We start from the raw sequence: 17,122 nt of genomic DNA on the forward strand, positions 1-17,122 counted from the left end.
ACGTGACAATGCTATAAGGCCCTTTCATCGTTTGCTTTTTTCGGCACTTAAAAAATCTTGGAGCCAAGTGTCAAACCGAGAAAATTTTATACCCAAAGAATTGGAATCTTCAGGCTCATAAAGCAGGATAGTAGCGTTACAGTGAATGATCACACAAAAATATCTCTGTCCCAACAAAAACTCCCAGCCTTCCCCTCTCTGCATTACGATACAATTAACACCTCTAACCCTCTGACCATTATTGACACAAACTAGTCAAAGAATTCAGCTATTCAAGTCATGTTTCCTTCCTATCCTTTTGAAATGTTTATACATATAAAGTTGACTTGGAGAGGATAAACTCTAGCTGTATCCAGTTTAAGTGGTCGCAACTTGATGATGATCGAGTGATATCCTGATTCAAGTGTTCCTATCCTATTATTCTAGTGCTAATTCTACTACTCCTGGATTCTTGAGGCATACCCATTTTTTCAGGATGCTATTGCATAATGCTTAGGGGCATCAGGTTTGTTATCCTGTAACTTTGATTCTATTTTAACTTGGTGTCTTGTGTTTGAACTTTTTCTTCTCTTCTTAACTAGTTTTAGAAACCAGCTTTTTCATATCAAGGTAGTTATACGGTGCTAATTAACTCCATTTATGTATGTTCAAAGAGTTAAATGGACACGATTGGTTTAAGCTTCTTGATTCTGTTCTTGAATTGATATAAGTAGCCATGGGGTGCAAGAACTAAAAATTGGCAATTGACTTTCCGATGCTTACTTCTCTGCAATTTGTTGCTAAGTGCAGCTATGATTCGTTTTCCAGTGAATATAGGTTACATCTTCAAGTTCTCTGACCTTCTGCTTTTGAGTGATTTCTTGGACCAAGAAAAAGCAGGCTAAGATAAATTTCTGGAAAGTCATGGCTGAAGATGATTTCTATACAAAAGATGGGACAGTGGATCACCGGGGAAACCCTGCCAATAAAAAGAAAACTGGAACCTGGAAAGCCTGTCCCTTTATTATTGGTAATCATAAAATCAACCAGTTAAATTTATTAATGGTTAGTCAAAGATGGACGCTTATCTGTTTAGCATAAATCAACAGGAAATGAATGTTGTGAAAGATTGGCCTACAATGGGATGAGCAGCAATCTGGTGCGCTACTTTAAGCATCGACTCAATCAACATAGTTCTGTTGCTACTAGAAATAACCAGAACTGGAGTGGAACATGCTACATTACACCATTGATCGGAGCATTTCTGGCTGATGCTTACCTGGGAAGATATTGGACCATTGCCTTTTTCTCAATTATTTATGTCTTTGTAAGTTCTACTCACATGAAAAGGAGATAGTCTTATAATTGTATTGCAGAACTCTTGTAGAACAGAATAAAGTTTATATTTATATATTAAGGATTAAAGTTTATCGGTTAAATATTGAGGCCTAGGCTATTAATGGAAGAATTGAAGAAAAAAAAATGGTACTCTGGATCAGCCTAATCTACTAGTGCCAATTTTCTCCAGTACCAAACTCACTAAAAAGTTGACATGAGAATTGAACTTTTCATGGAATCTGCATTTTTCACGCAGGGAATGACACTTCTGGCATTGTCTGCAACCGTTCATGGTATCAGGCCAAGGTGTTACGCAGAAGATAACTGCAACCCAACAGTTACGCAAAGTGCAGCGTTCTTTGTAGCACTTTACATGGTTGCACTGGGAACAGGAGGAATTAAGCCTTGTGTCTCATCATATGGAGCAGATCAGTTCGATGACACCGATGAGGCTGAGAAGAAGCACAAGAGCTCTTTCTTCAATTGGTTTTACTTTTCCATAAATATCGGTGCTCTTATTGCTTCTTCTGTGCTGGTCTGGGTACAGGATAATGTGAGTTGGGGATGGGGTTTTGGAATTCCTGCCATCGCTATGGCAGTAGCTGTTACATTTTTCTTTTCAGGTACTCGTTTGTACCGGAACCAAAAGCCTGGAGGCAGCCCTCTCACACGCCTCTGTCAGGTGCTGGTGGCATCCTTCAGGAAATTTCGATTGGCAGTACCTGCTGATAAGTCTCTTCTGTACGAGACTGCAGATGCAGAATCCAATATCAGAGGAAGCCGGAAGATTGAGCACACACAAGATTTTAGGTTAGTGCCAGAACGCCAATCTTAAACTAGCAACTGAATTACAGTCACGTGTAAAAATTGCGTTTTTTAATTCATTGACTTCATAGAGTTTTTTAATTCTTGGATGATGTCTGAACAAGTTATTCCAGAAGTATTACCTACAATCCAGAACAGCTGGTGAACGTATGAACATTTCTTGATGTTTCCCTCAAAGCTGTTAGGGCAAAATTTAGTTTTCATTACTGACAACAAGTACGATCATCCATGTTCATGTGATTCAATTTTCAAACTTCCTCTCAGTATTCTACTTAAAATAAACTTCAGATTGTCACGTTGCTCAGTGCACGTAGGTAGAATACTTTCCTGTCTCTTGATTCCATGTTCAAGCTCTAAGGCAGCTGTTCTGATCTTCAGTTTCTTTGACAAAGCGGCTGTGGAAACTGCATCAGACCACAAAAAGGGTTCAGTAAACCCATGGAGACTTTGTACAGTTACTCAAGTTGAGGAGCTAAAAGCTATCATTCGCTTGCTCCCCATATAGGCCACTGGAATCATCTTTGCTGCTGTGTACAGTCAGATGAGCAATTTATTTGTGTTGCAAGGTGAAAGAATGAATACTCACGTCGGCAATTCTGCCTTCAAGATCCCACCAGCATCGCTTTCCATCTTCGACACCCTCAGTGTGATATTTTGGGTGCCAATCTATGACAGAATCATTGTCCCAGTGACAAGAAAATTTACCGGTCAAAAGAATGGCCTAACTCAACTTCAGCGGATGGGTATTGGCCTCTTCATATCAATATTTGCCATGGTAGCTGCAGCGATTCTGGAACTAGAAAGACTCCGAAGAGTGAGGAGGCACAAGTACTACGAGCTCAAGGAAATGCCCATGACAATATTTTGGCAAGTTCCACAATATGTCCTCACAGGGTGTGCAGAGGTTTTCACATTCATAGGACAGTTGGAGTTTGTCTATGAGCAAGCACCTGATGCCATGAGGAGTTTCTGCTCGGCACTACAACTCACTACTATTGCGCTTGGTAACTGCTTAAGCTCCCTGCTTATGACTATTGTTACGAGTATAACCACTAGGAACGGAAAGCTCGGATGGATACCAGACAACTTAAATTATGGCCATGTTCATTACTTCTTCTGGCTCTTGGCAGTGCTGAGTGGGCTAAATTTAGGGGCATTTCTCTTGATTGCAAAATGGTACACATATAAAAGGCCACTGGGGACTCTTCGTTGATTTGGTGCCTTATATATTACTTTCCATCTGCTTAAATTGTGTGTCCCAGTCCACTCCCTCCCCCTTCTTATGCATACAGTTAAAAGGCGTCCTCGTGTCCATGTTTCTAAATGATTTAATGAACAATGAAACTGGTTCAGAAAGATAGCTGACAGAATATCATGACTCGTGTCTCGTCACAAAGGGAAATTGAAATGCAACTGGAGTGTGTTTGACTTACCATTGACCCTTTGGCATTTGCAATGGTATTAAGTTATACAAATTTACTATTGTTCTTCAAGACCATAATGGCAATACAAGATTAGTTTTCCCCTGTGTTTTACGTGCCAAAGTCCCCCTCAATACTCTGAAGTATCACAAACAGTTGGGCAGTAATGAAAGAAAAATTATGACAGAAGGTTTAGAAACTTGTATATTCGCCACGATACAGAATCTTCATTAGGTCATAAATCACATAAAAATACTTACAAGGAAGCAGTTCACTAAATGGTAGTACTTAGTACAACATCCACCAGTGCCCTAAAAGGATTTTCTTATAAAAAGTTGGAGTGGAACTAGAGTTTGCTAGCTTGTTTACCAAACAATGAATGCCGGCCCTCAGCAATCAACTCCCCAGTTTCTTTGTTTCTGACAAGCACAATTGTCCCTGAATAACCTCCTCTTCGGCCTAGAACCTTTGATGTAATCTCTAACTCATCCTGCAAATTGCCTCTTAGAGATCAGAATCATATTAAAAGAGGTATAACCAGATTCTCTACCAGCGAGAAACTCGTCTGAAAGATCAAAGAAGAAGCAATGGCCGGCTCTTCATTCTGTCTGCCATGGATCATAACTTGGAATGATATTAAAAATCAGTGGGATTATAGGAAATATACTATCATTTCTCCTTTTGGCTTCACAGGAGGAGCCACGCTATAGATCCTCTTCTACCTCTAGATATCCAAATCCTCAAAAAAGGGCAAGATTCTATCTCACATCCTTGTTACAACTTTATACTAATATACCTTTCAATCACTCCCTATGCAGATAGTGCATAACCCAATAGACTTAAATCCATGATCAAAATGAATAACAAAGCATTAATGAAAATTACTAGTACTAAATTAAAAGCAACTCAAAGGGGTAGCATAACCCCCTAAAATTTTTTAAATTTTTTATTTATTATATATTTTTTCTTTTAATGCCTTTCCAAAATATAATATAAATAAATAAAATTTTTAACTATATAATTGGAAGAAGGGGATTCAAACTCTACTTATGGATCATGCACTAATCAATGAACCAAATGCTTGAAAGCTAATATAAATAAAGAATAACAAAATGACCTCATAAGCCCCACTCAACTTTATCTTAAGTTTTTCCACACTAAAACACACTTCATTCTTCAAAAGAGATCTATAAGTTTAACAGTTGTAACAAAGAAGGATAAGACCACTCACCACCATTGTGAAATTAAAAAGAAGTACTTTTGTCATTTTCTTTCTGTTTATATTATAATTATTATTATTATTATTTATTTCATTTTTATTATATTTTCTCATATGTTATAAGTTTTCACAAATTTTCTTCTTCAAACTTCTACGAACCATCAATTATGTTCTTCCTCTTTCTTTTTTGCTATATAAGTTCTATATTCTACTTGTAATTATAGTTTTCTTTTTTCTGTCATGTACATTTTATTTTTTATAATTTTAATCTTTAAAAATTAAAAAATTATTATGAAACTCTCCAATATAAATTATAGTGTTGTATTGTTGGTTTTTACTTAAAACTTCATTAATGTATCATTTATAAATCTTGATTAATAGATTAATTCGTCTTGTTTTAACTATTTCGTTTCTACAACAATTATGCAGAGAGTCTTTTTAACAATGAAAATTATGAAAACAAAACTCTAAAACAAAATAAATTATAAAAAGAATCCAAAACAGAATAAAATAATAAATTTTTTATCAGATAATTTAATTATTTATATTAAAAAAGACATTACTAATCCTTATAATATAAGAATCAATAATTGATCAATTTGAATTTGAAAAACATCCTCAGCATAATTTGTTTAAAAATTATTATAAATATTTCATTTTCTTACTTTTATTTATTATTTTAATATTATATAAAATTATTATTTATTATAAAAAATTTTAATTATTTTAAATTTAAAAATATTTAAACCTTATCTCTCTTTGTCAATGACCCTCAACCTTAACAAAATTGACAAGCTCCGCTGCTGCAACTCACTACATTAAAGTAAAAAGATATTCTTAAAGCGAACTCATAAGAAAGCTAACTTACATTGAGCTTAGCAGTTCCAAGAAAAGAGATGGACATGTCCACCGAAACTTCCATGGGAAGACCTTCGATATGGACAACAGCCCAACCAACTTCATCAACGAGATTCGCAATAGCACCAGTTGCTAAATTTCCACTTTTATCCTGGCAAAGTTAATTTATTTCCAAAAGAAAAATCAACCAAAATCTCACATAGTGAATTCTGATTCTATGGAATTTGAGATGGGGGGTTTTTGGGTAGCTTACGGTGAGCCGAGGAGGGACTTTGAATCTACAGGAAACGAAGCCAGACTCAACCCTATCGACTCGGATGCCGCGTAAGGCGAAATCTTCGTAGAAGCTGCACTCGGAGCCGGCTCGGTGGGGGTGGATAGTGAGTCGCGACACGCACTCTGCTCCTTCTTTGTCTAGTTCCAGGAATTCTTTGACTTTTTCCATGTTAGATTTTCTTAGCTCTCTGCCTGAGGTTGTGAAAACTGAGAGAGAAGGAGGTTAAATAATGTTGCCAGTTACCAGTGATTCAACCAGGTTGAGTTGGATTGGACCTGGACATGCCAGTGAAGGGGATTGGTCTGGGACTCCGTTTCAGCTCGGTCCTTTCATTCTAGGTTTGTTGGTGGGCTCAAGTCTGTTCAGTCTAATTACTTTTGAAAGACTGCAAAGGGCCTTACTGGACATGACTGGGTTGGACTAGTCTTCAGCCCATGGTTGGGCTTGTCTAATTTGAGGGAAAAGTACATCCATTCTTCCCAAAACTCCAATCTTAAGAATTTTAAATTCTAAGGATTAAGTTTTGATTTTGTACAATTGACACGTGACAATTACATTCCAATTTTAAGTTTTTTTTTACATAATTATTTTAAAAATTATAAATAATTTTTTATTTTTCTATTGAGTGCGATCAAGTTCTTATACTTTTTATTTGAAATTAATACATCTATATAATTAATAATTAATTAATTATCGTTAGTCAAAATGTCATGTTATTTTTTATTTATTAATATATGATGTTGATGTGACATTAACATAAACTTAATAAGGAAGATAAAAAGACTATGTGATCATATCATCATTTAAGTAAGTATGTCATATCACAATTTATTGTGACATGTCAACATTTACATAGTATAAAATGATAGATAATATTTTCACTAATAAATAATTAATTCAAAGTTAGTTGTAATAACTCATTTGATTCAAACTAAAAATATAAAAAATTGATTGAATGTAATAAAAAATAAAAATTTATTTAAATTTTTATAAATAAATCGTGATTTTTTTAAATATTATTTTTTTAACTCTGTTATGAATAACCCTATACACATTTGTGTGAAAGGTTTTTGTTAGACAAATTCTTTTATAGTGGTAAAAAGGTTATTATTGTCTCTCCAAAAAAAAAAACACTTAACCTCGATTGTTAAAAACACACTTTATGGAATGAAAACAAGTGTGTGGATTTCAATGCTAATGATCCGCCTTGGAAGAGTTGACTTCCAAAATTTAAGAGACACCGAGAAATAGCAATTGGAAGCATCTTTGGGCTTCTGGGGTATTTCCCATTTAAAAATTACACCAAAATCCAAAGCAGTTTTTGGACTCTATTCTCAAAGAATCCTAAGTAGAGAACAAATCTCCCAAATGTTCCTCCCTTGAAATTAGGTTTTGGCCAAAAAAAAAAACAAAGAAGTTTTGAAATTAGAGTCTTAATACATAATAGAATACTATTAATTACTATCTAGAGTTTTTTTTTTCTTTACGTCTTTTTAATTTTTACAAAGATTAAAATAAAAAATTTGATTTTGACTGATGTTGTATTAAAATTAAAAAAATTATAATATAATTATTCAATGCTCTTTAATATGAAAAAATAAAAAATTATGAAAAATAAATTTGTAATGTTAGATTCTAAGAAAGAAAAAAAAAAGATTTCATTTAAGTATATCCTAAAAACGAAAGACATAGGAAGAAAAAAAAAGACGGATTGGGTTTTTTTAAATGAAAAAAAAATAGAAAAAGAGATTATTTATGCTTCATGTGAGTTTGGGTAGATGTGTGAAATAGTATTTAAAAATATGTTTTATTTTTTTATATGTTTTGAAGATGTATTATTTTGTCCCCACACCAAGAAAATCAATTAAAAGAAATGATGTATGTGATGAATGCCATTTATTTAGCATATAAAATTAGAGTACAAAAAACAAATTGTTGTCATATCATTAGATTAGAACCAATATTTTCAAGCCCCATTATTGATTTTGTGTGTATGGGATAGCAAATATCATCATTTGGAAGAAAAGAAAAATAAAAAAATATATTTAAAAGAAAAAGAAGAAATTAACCCAATTTTAGAGAGAGTATTAGATAATAAAACCCAAAATAGAGAGGGTTTATCCAGGGTTTTCCGTTTTCCCATTTCTATTTAGCTTCTCTTCCAAATCTTAATTCTTTCTCTCACTCGTAATAAGCTTCAGTGTAGTACATTCTATCTCGCTTTTTTTTTTTTTCTCTGAGCATGAGCTCGTTGCCTCTTCTCAAGCCATGACTGTCCAGCCCCACCACCAACACCAGAGCCAGCGTCTCTCAACCTGCCACCGCCACCCCACCACCAAACCCATCACCGGCTTCTGCGCATCATGTCTACGAGAACGCCTCGCCGGCATCCAAAACAACTCCCCTACCGTCACGACCCCCTCCACTTCCTCAACCTCCCAGCTCCGCCGCTCCAAGTCCTGCTCCGGTGGCCCTAACCCATCCTCTTCCTCCGCCACCTCCGAGCCCCGCCGTAAATCTTGTGACGCAAGGGCTCACAATACCCTCCACGACCTTTTCGCCATAGATGACAAAATAAAAACTCTCAATCCCAACCACCCTCCTTCAAAAGTTGAAGCTTTTCAAGGCTTTGAAGAAGAAGAAGAACAAGGAGAGTTGAAAACGATGAAAGATTTCATAGATCTCGAATGGGGAAGCAAAAAAACTTCAGGGAAATCTTTGTGGGAAGCAGCTTCGGTCTTTAGCAAGAAATTGAGGAAATGGAGGAAAAAACAGAGCAAAAAGAAGGAGAAAACTGAGGGTTTGGTTCTTGATAAGGTGAATAAAAGGGGATTAAGAGACACTCAATCGGAGATCGGGGAATATGGGTTGTTTGGGAGAAGATCTTGTGATACTGATCCTAGATTGTCGGTTGATTTTGGTCGTTTGTCTGTCGATGATTCAAGGTTTTCTTTTGATGAGCCAAGGGCTTCTTGGGATGGTTATTTGATTGGGAAACAGAATCCAAAGGTTAATGAAGAAGGGAATGTTGGGGAAGAGAGATTGAGTGTCGTAAAAGAGGAAGAAAGGAGTAGCCCTGGTGGGTCAGCTCAAACGAGAGATTATTATGCGGATTCTTTGACTAGAAGGAGGAGAAGTTTTGACCGGTCAGGGTCGAATAGGAAGATTAGTTTGGGGGAAGCTGATGAAGTTAAATCTTCGATTTCGAATGCTAAAGTGTCTCCTGAGACTGTTGGGTTGTTTCACGGGGCGAAACTGTTGGTTACCGAGAAGGAACTGAGGGATTCCAATTGGTATTCGAGTGTAGAATCTGGTTCGAAGGATGTTGGGATTGTTGCTGCTGGGGTTGGTCAAAAAGGGTTTGATTTGAAGAAGGCAAGGAAGTGGAAAAATATTTGGAACATATGGGGTTTGATACAGAGGCGAAAAGAGAGTGAATTTGAAGATGAAGAAAGGAGTATTGGAGGGGATGTGGGTGATGAGAGGCTAGCAGAGTCGTTGCAGAAGCTTAGGAGGGTGGCTAATGGAGATGAAGATAGAGGTATTGGAGGAAATGTAGGTGAAGGGACACTGGCGGAGTCATTGCAAAAGCTGAGAGGGTTGGCTAATGGAGATGAAGTTAAAGGTATAGGAGGAATTGTGGCTGACCGGACACTAGCGGAGTCTTTGCAGAAGTTAAGAAGGGTGGCAAATGGAGATGCAAATGGGAGTGTTGTAAGCCAGAAGCTTATGCGGAGCTATAGTGTTAGTGCTAGGAATTCAGTGGATGGATCAGCTTTCTATGGAATGAGTGTGACTCCGTCTAAAGATGATGGTGAGAAGAGAAGGGAGAATTTTGTGCTGCAGCAGAATAGGAGTGTCAGGTATTCTCCTAACAACCATGATAATGGGCTATTGCGATTTTACTTGACGCCGATGAGGAGCTATCGGAGAAGCAAATCTGGAATAAGTAGACTAAAAAACCCACACTCTGTAGGTGGGAGCGTACTGTAAGGGTGCTTGAATTTGTTATGAGTAAGATATTATGTTGTAAAAACGTGAATGAATGTGTTTCTCCATGTTCTATAGATAAAAAAAAAAAAAAAACACCAGATCATATGGTCATCTTTCTTGTGCTAAGCATATGTTTTTCTAATAACGCAGCAATGCAAAAAATGAAACAGTGTTTTCATATTTGTTAGTATAGTTAGAATTGTTGCTGAAATGTAGCTTAGTATTTACTACAAGAAATGAAATCACTTTGTTCACATTTTTTTCCCTTTTCTTCAGTGATGGCAAGGACTCGATTGTTCCCTGTTTGATCCTTTCTTGTAGAATTGGATAATGTTTGTGAAACTTGCTATCCGATGACTATGAGCTGAATGTCTTGAAATTACCATTTGCTTGTCAGCTCGATCATTCAAGGCTGTGATAGATAGATAACTAGGATAAGATTACTTACGAGGACGTTAAGGTTTTTTTTGTTGTCTTCTGCATGTTAGTTTCTTTTTGGTTCAAAGTCTCTGCACGATAATTGTTGATGATGTTATGCATCTTTTTAGTCTACTTTGCTTTTGCTTTCATGTATAGTGAAAAATGAGTGAGGCATTGCTTTGACTTCTTCATGACTAATTGGATCTCTACTGAAACTGGTATGTTTTAGTGGAGCTGTCATACTCAACTGTAGCAAAAAATGGAGTTGCCTGAAGGGTGTTTAACATGATGTGATGGCTTAGCTAGATGTTTGACAAAGAGTCAAAGATAGCCTTTCTTGAGCATTTTCACGAAATTGACCTGATGCTTCCTTAATTAGTCCTTAATATCAATGAATTCATTGATCACTGCCACGTCTTAATGAGTTACCTGATACTCTTAAATGCGAGTCAAGTTTTCTATTTTTTGAAACGTACTTAGCTATGCATTCTGGATTTCTGCAGGGCATCCTTTCATGCATTTAGGTCTACCATCTATGGGAAACTGATTAGAGCAACTCATTCAGTGTTTTCTTCTATATTTCGTTGTCATAAGTTGTTTTGCTTAAGCCCATGTTTTTCTGCAGCTGGTTTCGGAAATTTGCTACTTATATCAGTTATAACAGTGAATGGTGCAAGCATCAATGCACCCCTACGCAGCCAACACTTCTTCCTTTTATCTCACTTGGCCACAGCATATTAAAGTTCCCATTTATCTTTTAAGATGGATCTAGTCTATGGGTAGACGTGTTTTAGACATAAGAAACATCTCATTGCATACTTAGTTCTCACATGTAAAACAAAAATCTTGAGTGGCAACTTTCACCTTGTTTTTTGTCCCAGAAAAGAACATAGCAGATAAGAAGAATGCCTTCTCTCTATAACGACCTCCTTCCCCGAAAAGGACCAGTCGACGGTCTTCCCAAATACCAAGATCAATAATTATTCGTCTATTCAATGAAATATACTTCCACCAACAGACAAATCCGATTACAACACCACATATCTGTTATATCTTTCAAGTTCCATAATTCCACGTGCTTGCTGTCCACATGGATTCTGATAACTTTTGTTTGCCAGAAATTTTGTTTACCTTGGAAATTTCCCAAGAGTAATACATTCCAGATGAAGGATAATGCCAATGGAAAATTTCCAGGGCAAATGTGGACAAGACAAAGCACAAATCACCTTCACTTCATGTGCATTTTGACTTTGCTCTATTTGCATGAGTAAAAACCAGGGGACGTTGCTGCTTGCACTTAGCTTAACTAGCAAGAATGAGATGAAATGTTGTAGCATTTAAAAGGGTTAACAAGACATGGATATTAAACATAACTGAGATCATCCAGGAAACTCGATCTTCAAACAAGATACATAGAAATGCATACAGAAACCCTCACAGATTCACTATATGCTATAGTAGAAAGCACTCACTCAACATCATACCCTTTCTCCTGAAGCTCTGAAACAACCTCATTCCTCATCCTGAGCCACAACTTTAATGCCTCCTGCTCAAACTTCTTGTTCTGCATCTCCTTCTGATAATTAAAGGAATCTTTATCCGTTTCGATGATCCCTTTAGGACCAATGGTAGTTCCAATCATGCCTCCTTTAGCAACAAACTCTTCCATTGCCTCAGCATCACCAGGATAAGGAAACTCCCTCCGCTCATATAAATGGGCTAGCTCTCTCTCTTCCTTCGGCCTAGGCTTCAACGTCCACCACCCCAGTGGGGATGTTTCGTTGTAAAGCCATGCGACGCCGAAGAGCGTGTAAGTGCATAGCAGTGCCTTCCCAACTTGCTTCCAAAAGTGGTAGTCTTCTTTGCCTAATCCTATCTTCTTCAAATACTTGTCCGCATTTATAGATTTCAACAACTGGAAGCCTGAAAATTTGGTAAAACTGGTTTCATTCAGCCTTTTGATCGAACAGGTTCAAGCCAACCAATGTAAAAAATATAATACAACTAAGTTTGTTCATACTTGACATTGGAATTTACCTGCTTTGGTTTCTTGATATCGTTTCCGAATCATTTTTGGGAAAAACCGAACCTTGATAAAACTATCCAAATCCGTTGATCAAGGAATAGTTTGAGTCTGTCGCATGGTCAAACGATTGGAGGGAAGCTTACCTTATCTAATTTCTATTAACGATAAGATCATAAGAGCATTAGGCAGTTTCTAAACTTTCAAATTTATCCCTACAGTTTCCAAAAATTCAGGAAACTACTTTCTACACTTCATGGGAAAGTTAGGGGTAATTGAGTCATTTAGTAAGATTAACGCTATATAAAGTATAAACGAGGCGGCTACGGTTTCTCAAGTCAGCACTTGGCGGTCACTTCAACGATGAACTCAACGCTCTCTTTAAATCGACCGATACGCAGTTTTTCTCCTGCGAGCTTTCAAAATGGTAAATTTGTCGAAGCTGAGCAATTTAAACCTCAATTAACTTCTTATTTGATTGAATCTTCAAAGCTTAAATGCTTCGGAAATGTAAATTCGAGGACCAGTTTGAGAGTTCACCAGCAGCTGCGAGATGACTCGGGTGAGTCAAGTAGGATTCTATCTCGTCGAGTTAGGGTTTCATCCAACGATACTCAGTTCGGTTCGTTGCCGAACAAAGGCGGGACTGAGTCGTCGAGTTTCGCGGAGTTTATCACGTCCGAGCGTGTTAAAGTGGTGGCGATGCTGGCTTTAGCTCTGGCGCTCTGTAATGCGGATAGAGTCGTGATGTCAGTGGCGATTGTGCCGTTGTCGCTTGCTCATGGCTGGAGCCGATCGTTTTCCGGCATTGTTCAGGTGGCTCTTTTAGTGCTTTCCTTTTGCTTCTCTTGATGAAATATTCGGTTATTGTTGCTTTGAAACTTAAAGGATAGTAAATTACACTATAATTTGCTAAAGAAATTGGTCAGTGTATGAATTTGGAGAAAAAAAGAATTGTTTTTGATTGGGAATGAGATAAATGTTGTAGTCAAAAGTTAACCTTTTTTGGGAAAACTAAACGCAGTATTTTCATTTCTTTATTCTAATTTTGTTAGTATTTGTATTACATTTGAAATCAATTATTATTTTCTCTTCTACCATGTGTTTTTGCTTTTAAATAACTTTGTAGGAAGCAAAGTACAGGTCGTAAAGGTAACAACCAAAGCGACCCTTAAATTGAGACTTGTTTGTTGCTGTACTTTCTTCGAATTAGTCAATAGAAATAAGCTCTTAGGCAATTGGTTTTTATTACATAATCAAACTTGGGTGTAATTGTTTTTCTCTTTTTAAATAACGTTTAAAAAGTTACTAAGTGTTAAAATTTGTTGCAGTCATCTTTTCTGTGGGGATACTTGATTTCACCGATAGCAGGAGGGACATTAGTGGACTATTATGGTGGTAAGGTAGTAATGGCATGGGGAGTGGCATTGTGGTCATTAGCTACGTTTCTTACACCATGGGCTGCTGAAAACTCTTTGTGGGCATTACTTTTTGCAAGGGCTATGCTTGGTGTTGCAGAAGGTGTGGCTCTTCCGTGCATGAACAACATGGTGGCAAGGTATTGATGGTCTTCTTATTTTACCGTTTGATGATGATCACCAGAAATTGATGATATAAATCATGTGCCTTCGAGCAAGTTCATTTTCATAGTAACAACATGGTGAATCCTAACTGTTGAAGATTGTGCATACTTTTTGTTTTAGATGGTTTCCACCAACAGAACGTGCCAGGGCTGTTGCAATGGCAATGGCTGGATTTCAGCTTGGAAATGCAATAGGACTCACTTTATCCCCAATTCTCATGTCCCAAGGTGGTATATTTGGACCATTTGTGATATTTGGACTGTGTGGATTTCTTTGGGTTTTAGTATGGTTATCTGCAACATCAAGTACTCCTGCTAGAAGTTCCCAGATATCAAAATATGAACTGGACTACATAATGAACAAGAGGCAGAAATCTCATGCAGTGGAGAACAAACCTAAGACAAAAATGATCCCTCCATTTGGAAGGTTGCTTTCTAAAATGCCAACATGGTCTCTAATTCTTGCAAATGCCATGCATAGCTGGGTAATGCACATTCCTTTCCCTGTAGCTTATTACATAACTATGTTAATGATTTTCTAAATATGGTCTGGTTATGTAGCTTGTAACTATGCTCTCTGACCATTCTGCCTTTAGCTTTTTTCTAATTTCAAACAAAATGCTGTTGCCTTGCCTCAACAGCCTACATAAACACACTACACCCCCTCCCCCCAACACAAAGGAAATTTGAGTCAACCTAAACATTTATATGAATTGGATGCATTACTGGCTGAAATCACATTAACTGGGCAAAATAGTTTTCAACCAATGTAAAATTCTCATTAGATTATATATGTTTCAGTCACTTAGTTTTACATATCTGCAAATACTCTAACCTTTTCATAAAAAATTTTTTGCAGGGCTTTTTCGTTATTCTTTCATGGATGCCTATCTACTTTAACTTGGTAAGGGGTAAAAGTTAACTATGAGCTGTTCATTTTGTGATGGGTGAATAAATGTAGTCTTACTGTCTTTAGAATAAGGTGCAAATAAGGACCATTTTGGCATAGGTTCATCATGTTGATCTCAGACAAGCAGCATGGTTTAGTGCTGTTCCATGGAGCATGATGGCATTGACAGGGTACTTGGCTGGTTTATGGTCAGACACATTGATACGGAATGGTACCAGTATCACTTTGACTCGCAAGATCATGCAGGTAATTTTGGGAGAAAATGATACTATTGACTTTAAAAAATGGGTCAGTTATACAATGGTTAATTGTGCTTTTACCTCCTTTTCTTGTGGTGGTAGTTCGCTATTAGTCATTTGGTTCTTTGAACTTCCTTTCAGCTTACTAAGCGTCCAATCTGTGTCTTATCTGCAGTCCATTGGTTTTATTGGTCCTGCGATTGCTCTGATTGGCTTAACTGCAGCAAAAAGTCCATCAACTGCATCTGCTTGGCTTAGTGTAGCTGTTGGGCTGAAAGCATTCAGTCACTGTGGTTTCCTTGTTAACCTTCAGGTCAGATTAATCACTTATTTTCAAAAGTTAAACTGTAAGATTGAATGAATTTTTCACATTTGTCTAACTTTCTCCCTTTCAATTCTATTACCAGGAGATTGCTCCACATTATTCTGGTGTTTTACATGGTACGATAATTCATTTCCATCATCATGTATTTTTTGTTTGATTGCTTTCTTCATATGAAAATTTCAAGAGCAAACTGCCTTAAGTGATGAACTTCTTGTGACAAATGAATAGTCCATGTCAAATTTGTCCTTCAAAATATAAATCATTGTTACACTGCTTTAAACACTTATTGTTATGCTCTTAATGTAGATGCTAACTCCTCCATACTATTTGTTATGTGCATTGCCTGGTAGCATGTGTGTATATGAGCACATTGCCTGTGTTTATTGACAAGAAAGTAAATTGTTAAATATAAACAATTATCTTGGTACATGGACTTCCAGTATCATTTCTGAAGAAATGAACTTGAGCATGATAATTACACTGTAAGTCTAATGACAAATAAATGAATTTATTAGGAGGAGCATATTCTGTTTTCAGATTCTAGTTAAAAATAAGAAAAGTTTCCAGTTTGTTTCTTGTTTTGGCTGGAGAAATATACAGGTTGGTTAAGTTCATATAATGATTGCTTTTATTTCTGACCTTAGGAATTTCAAATACTGCTGGAACATTTGCTGCTATTCTGGGAACAGTTGGAGCTGGTTTCTTTGTTGAATTGGTGGGATCATTCCAAGGATTTTTATTGCTCACTTCACTCTTATACTTTCTAGCGGCTCTTTTCTACAATATCTTTTCCACTGGCGAGAGAGTCAACTTTGATGAAACTGGTCAGTATCATAACCAGTTGTCCTAATGATTCTTTAGTTTGCTTTTCTTTTACTTTCTTTGACAAAGCCATTTCAAATAAACCCCCATACACCTCCAACCTAGTACTAAGGTCATAACGCATTCTGCCATTGTAGAACTCAGTGCTATTATTTCATAATGCCAATAGTTCTTTGCAATAACAGGATGCTTAAATTCTAAGATCTAAATAATAGCTGACTATAAAAAACTACAAAGAGAAAATTAACCATACACATAAAACTTGTGAATTAGTTTTATTAAGAAAGATCGAGCATCTTCACCAAAAGTGTGATTTTAAGCTGACTGGCTGTGTCACTTGTTTAATCCTAACATCTACGCTCTCTTTATGTTGTTAATTGGTTGCATTTATAATTTGTGGTCAGCAGTTTCATGAACAAGTTTTTGGACTGCTCGCTGTAAACCTGTGTTGCTGATGGATTGTGGAGTCATCTACTGCAACAAGAGGAGCAAAATTGTTTTTTTTTTTTTTTTGTGTCATAAACAATGTTGAGCAGTAGATCCTGTAAAAAAGAAATAATCCTCCTGTTAATTTCCTGTGGAAAGCCAAAGAAATGTACAGTACACGATTTTACCGTCCTGAGCCATATGGAGAATCTGATGTTCCAGTGCAGTCACTAGTCAGGGTTTAACGCAAATATAGGTGATAAATGCTTGAAGCTTTCATCTCACTGCCTGTTTCCATTCAGTCATGTATGTGTGTCTTTCTCCTAAAGATGGGGTTGACCCAGCCGTCCGGTTGACCTGAGACATCAATGTTCTGTTTTGGGCTACCCACAGAATGGATTGCTGTAGGTTCGAAGATGAGGACCGCCATTGCATATACTCTTTTACATGTAAGTGAACTGACTA

General features: G+C 36.7%; 4 protein-coding genes and 1 pseudogene across 4 annotated transcripts; 3 read left to right on the forward strand and 2 right to left on the reverse strand.

The window, feature by feature from the left end:
* Positions 74 to 3,591, forward strand: LOC18590544 (annotated as a pseudogene).
* On the reverse strand, positions 3,708 to 6,265 carry LOC18590545 (acyl-coenzyme A thioesterase 13). The gene is made up of 3 exons (XM_007016124.2): positions 5,894 to 6,265; positions 5,651 to 5,791; positions 3,708 to 4,053 (listed from the first exon to the last, which is right to left on the reverse strand). Exons 1-3 carry the CDS (start codon positions 6,083 to 6,085, stop codon positions 3,910 to 3,912), a joined length of 477 nt encoding a protein of 158 aa, XP_007016186.1. The 5' UTR covers positions 6,086 to 6,265; the 3' UTR covers positions 3,708 to 3,909.
* On the forward strand, positions 8,019 to 10,170 carry LOC18590546 (UPF0503 protein At3g09070, chloroplastic). Its single transcript, XM_007016125.2, has one exon. It carries the CDS (start codon positions 8,186 to 8,188, stop codon positions 9,908 to 9,910), a length of 1,725 nt encoding a protein of 574 aa, XP_007016187.1. The 5' UTR covers positions 8,019 to 8,185; the 3' UTR covers positions 9,911 to 10,170.
* Positions 11,647 to 12,637, reverse strand: LOC18590547. The gene is made up of 2 exons (XM_007016126.2): positions 12,368 to 12,637; positions 11,647 to 12,253 (listed from the first exon to the last, which is right to left on the reverse strand). Exons 1-2 carry the CDS (start codon positions 12,399 to 12,401, stop codon positions 11,799 to 11,801), a joined length of 489 nt encoding a protein of 162 aa, XP_007016188.1. The 5' UTR covers positions 12,402 to 12,637; the 3' UTR covers positions 11,647 to 11,798.
* Positions 12,674 to 16,941, forward strand: LOC18590548 (probable anion transporter 4, chloroplastic). Its single transcript, XM_007016127.2, has 9 exons — positions 12,674 to 13,169; positions 13,685 to 13,911; positions 14,057 to 14,420; positions 14,795 to 14,839; positions 14,945 to 15,091; positions 15,260 to 15,397; positions 15,492 to 15,525; positions 16,054 to 16,233; positions 16,639 to 16,941. Exons 1-9 carry the CDS (start codon positions 12,717 to 12,719, stop codon positions 16,644 to 16,646), a joined length of 1,596 nt encoding a protein of 531 aa, XP_007016189.1. The 5' UTR covers positions 12,674 to 12,716; the 3' UTR covers positions 16,647 to 16,941.

Source organism: Theobroma cacao, chromosome 9, assembly GCF_000208745.1.
Source record: "Theobroma cacao cultivar B97-61/B2 chromosome 9, Criollo_cocoa_genome_V2, whole genome shotgun sequence".
Classification (NCBI taxonomy): domain Eukaryota; kingdom Viridiplantae; phylum Streptophyta; class Magnoliopsida; order Malvales; family Malvaceae; genus Theobroma; species Theobroma cacao.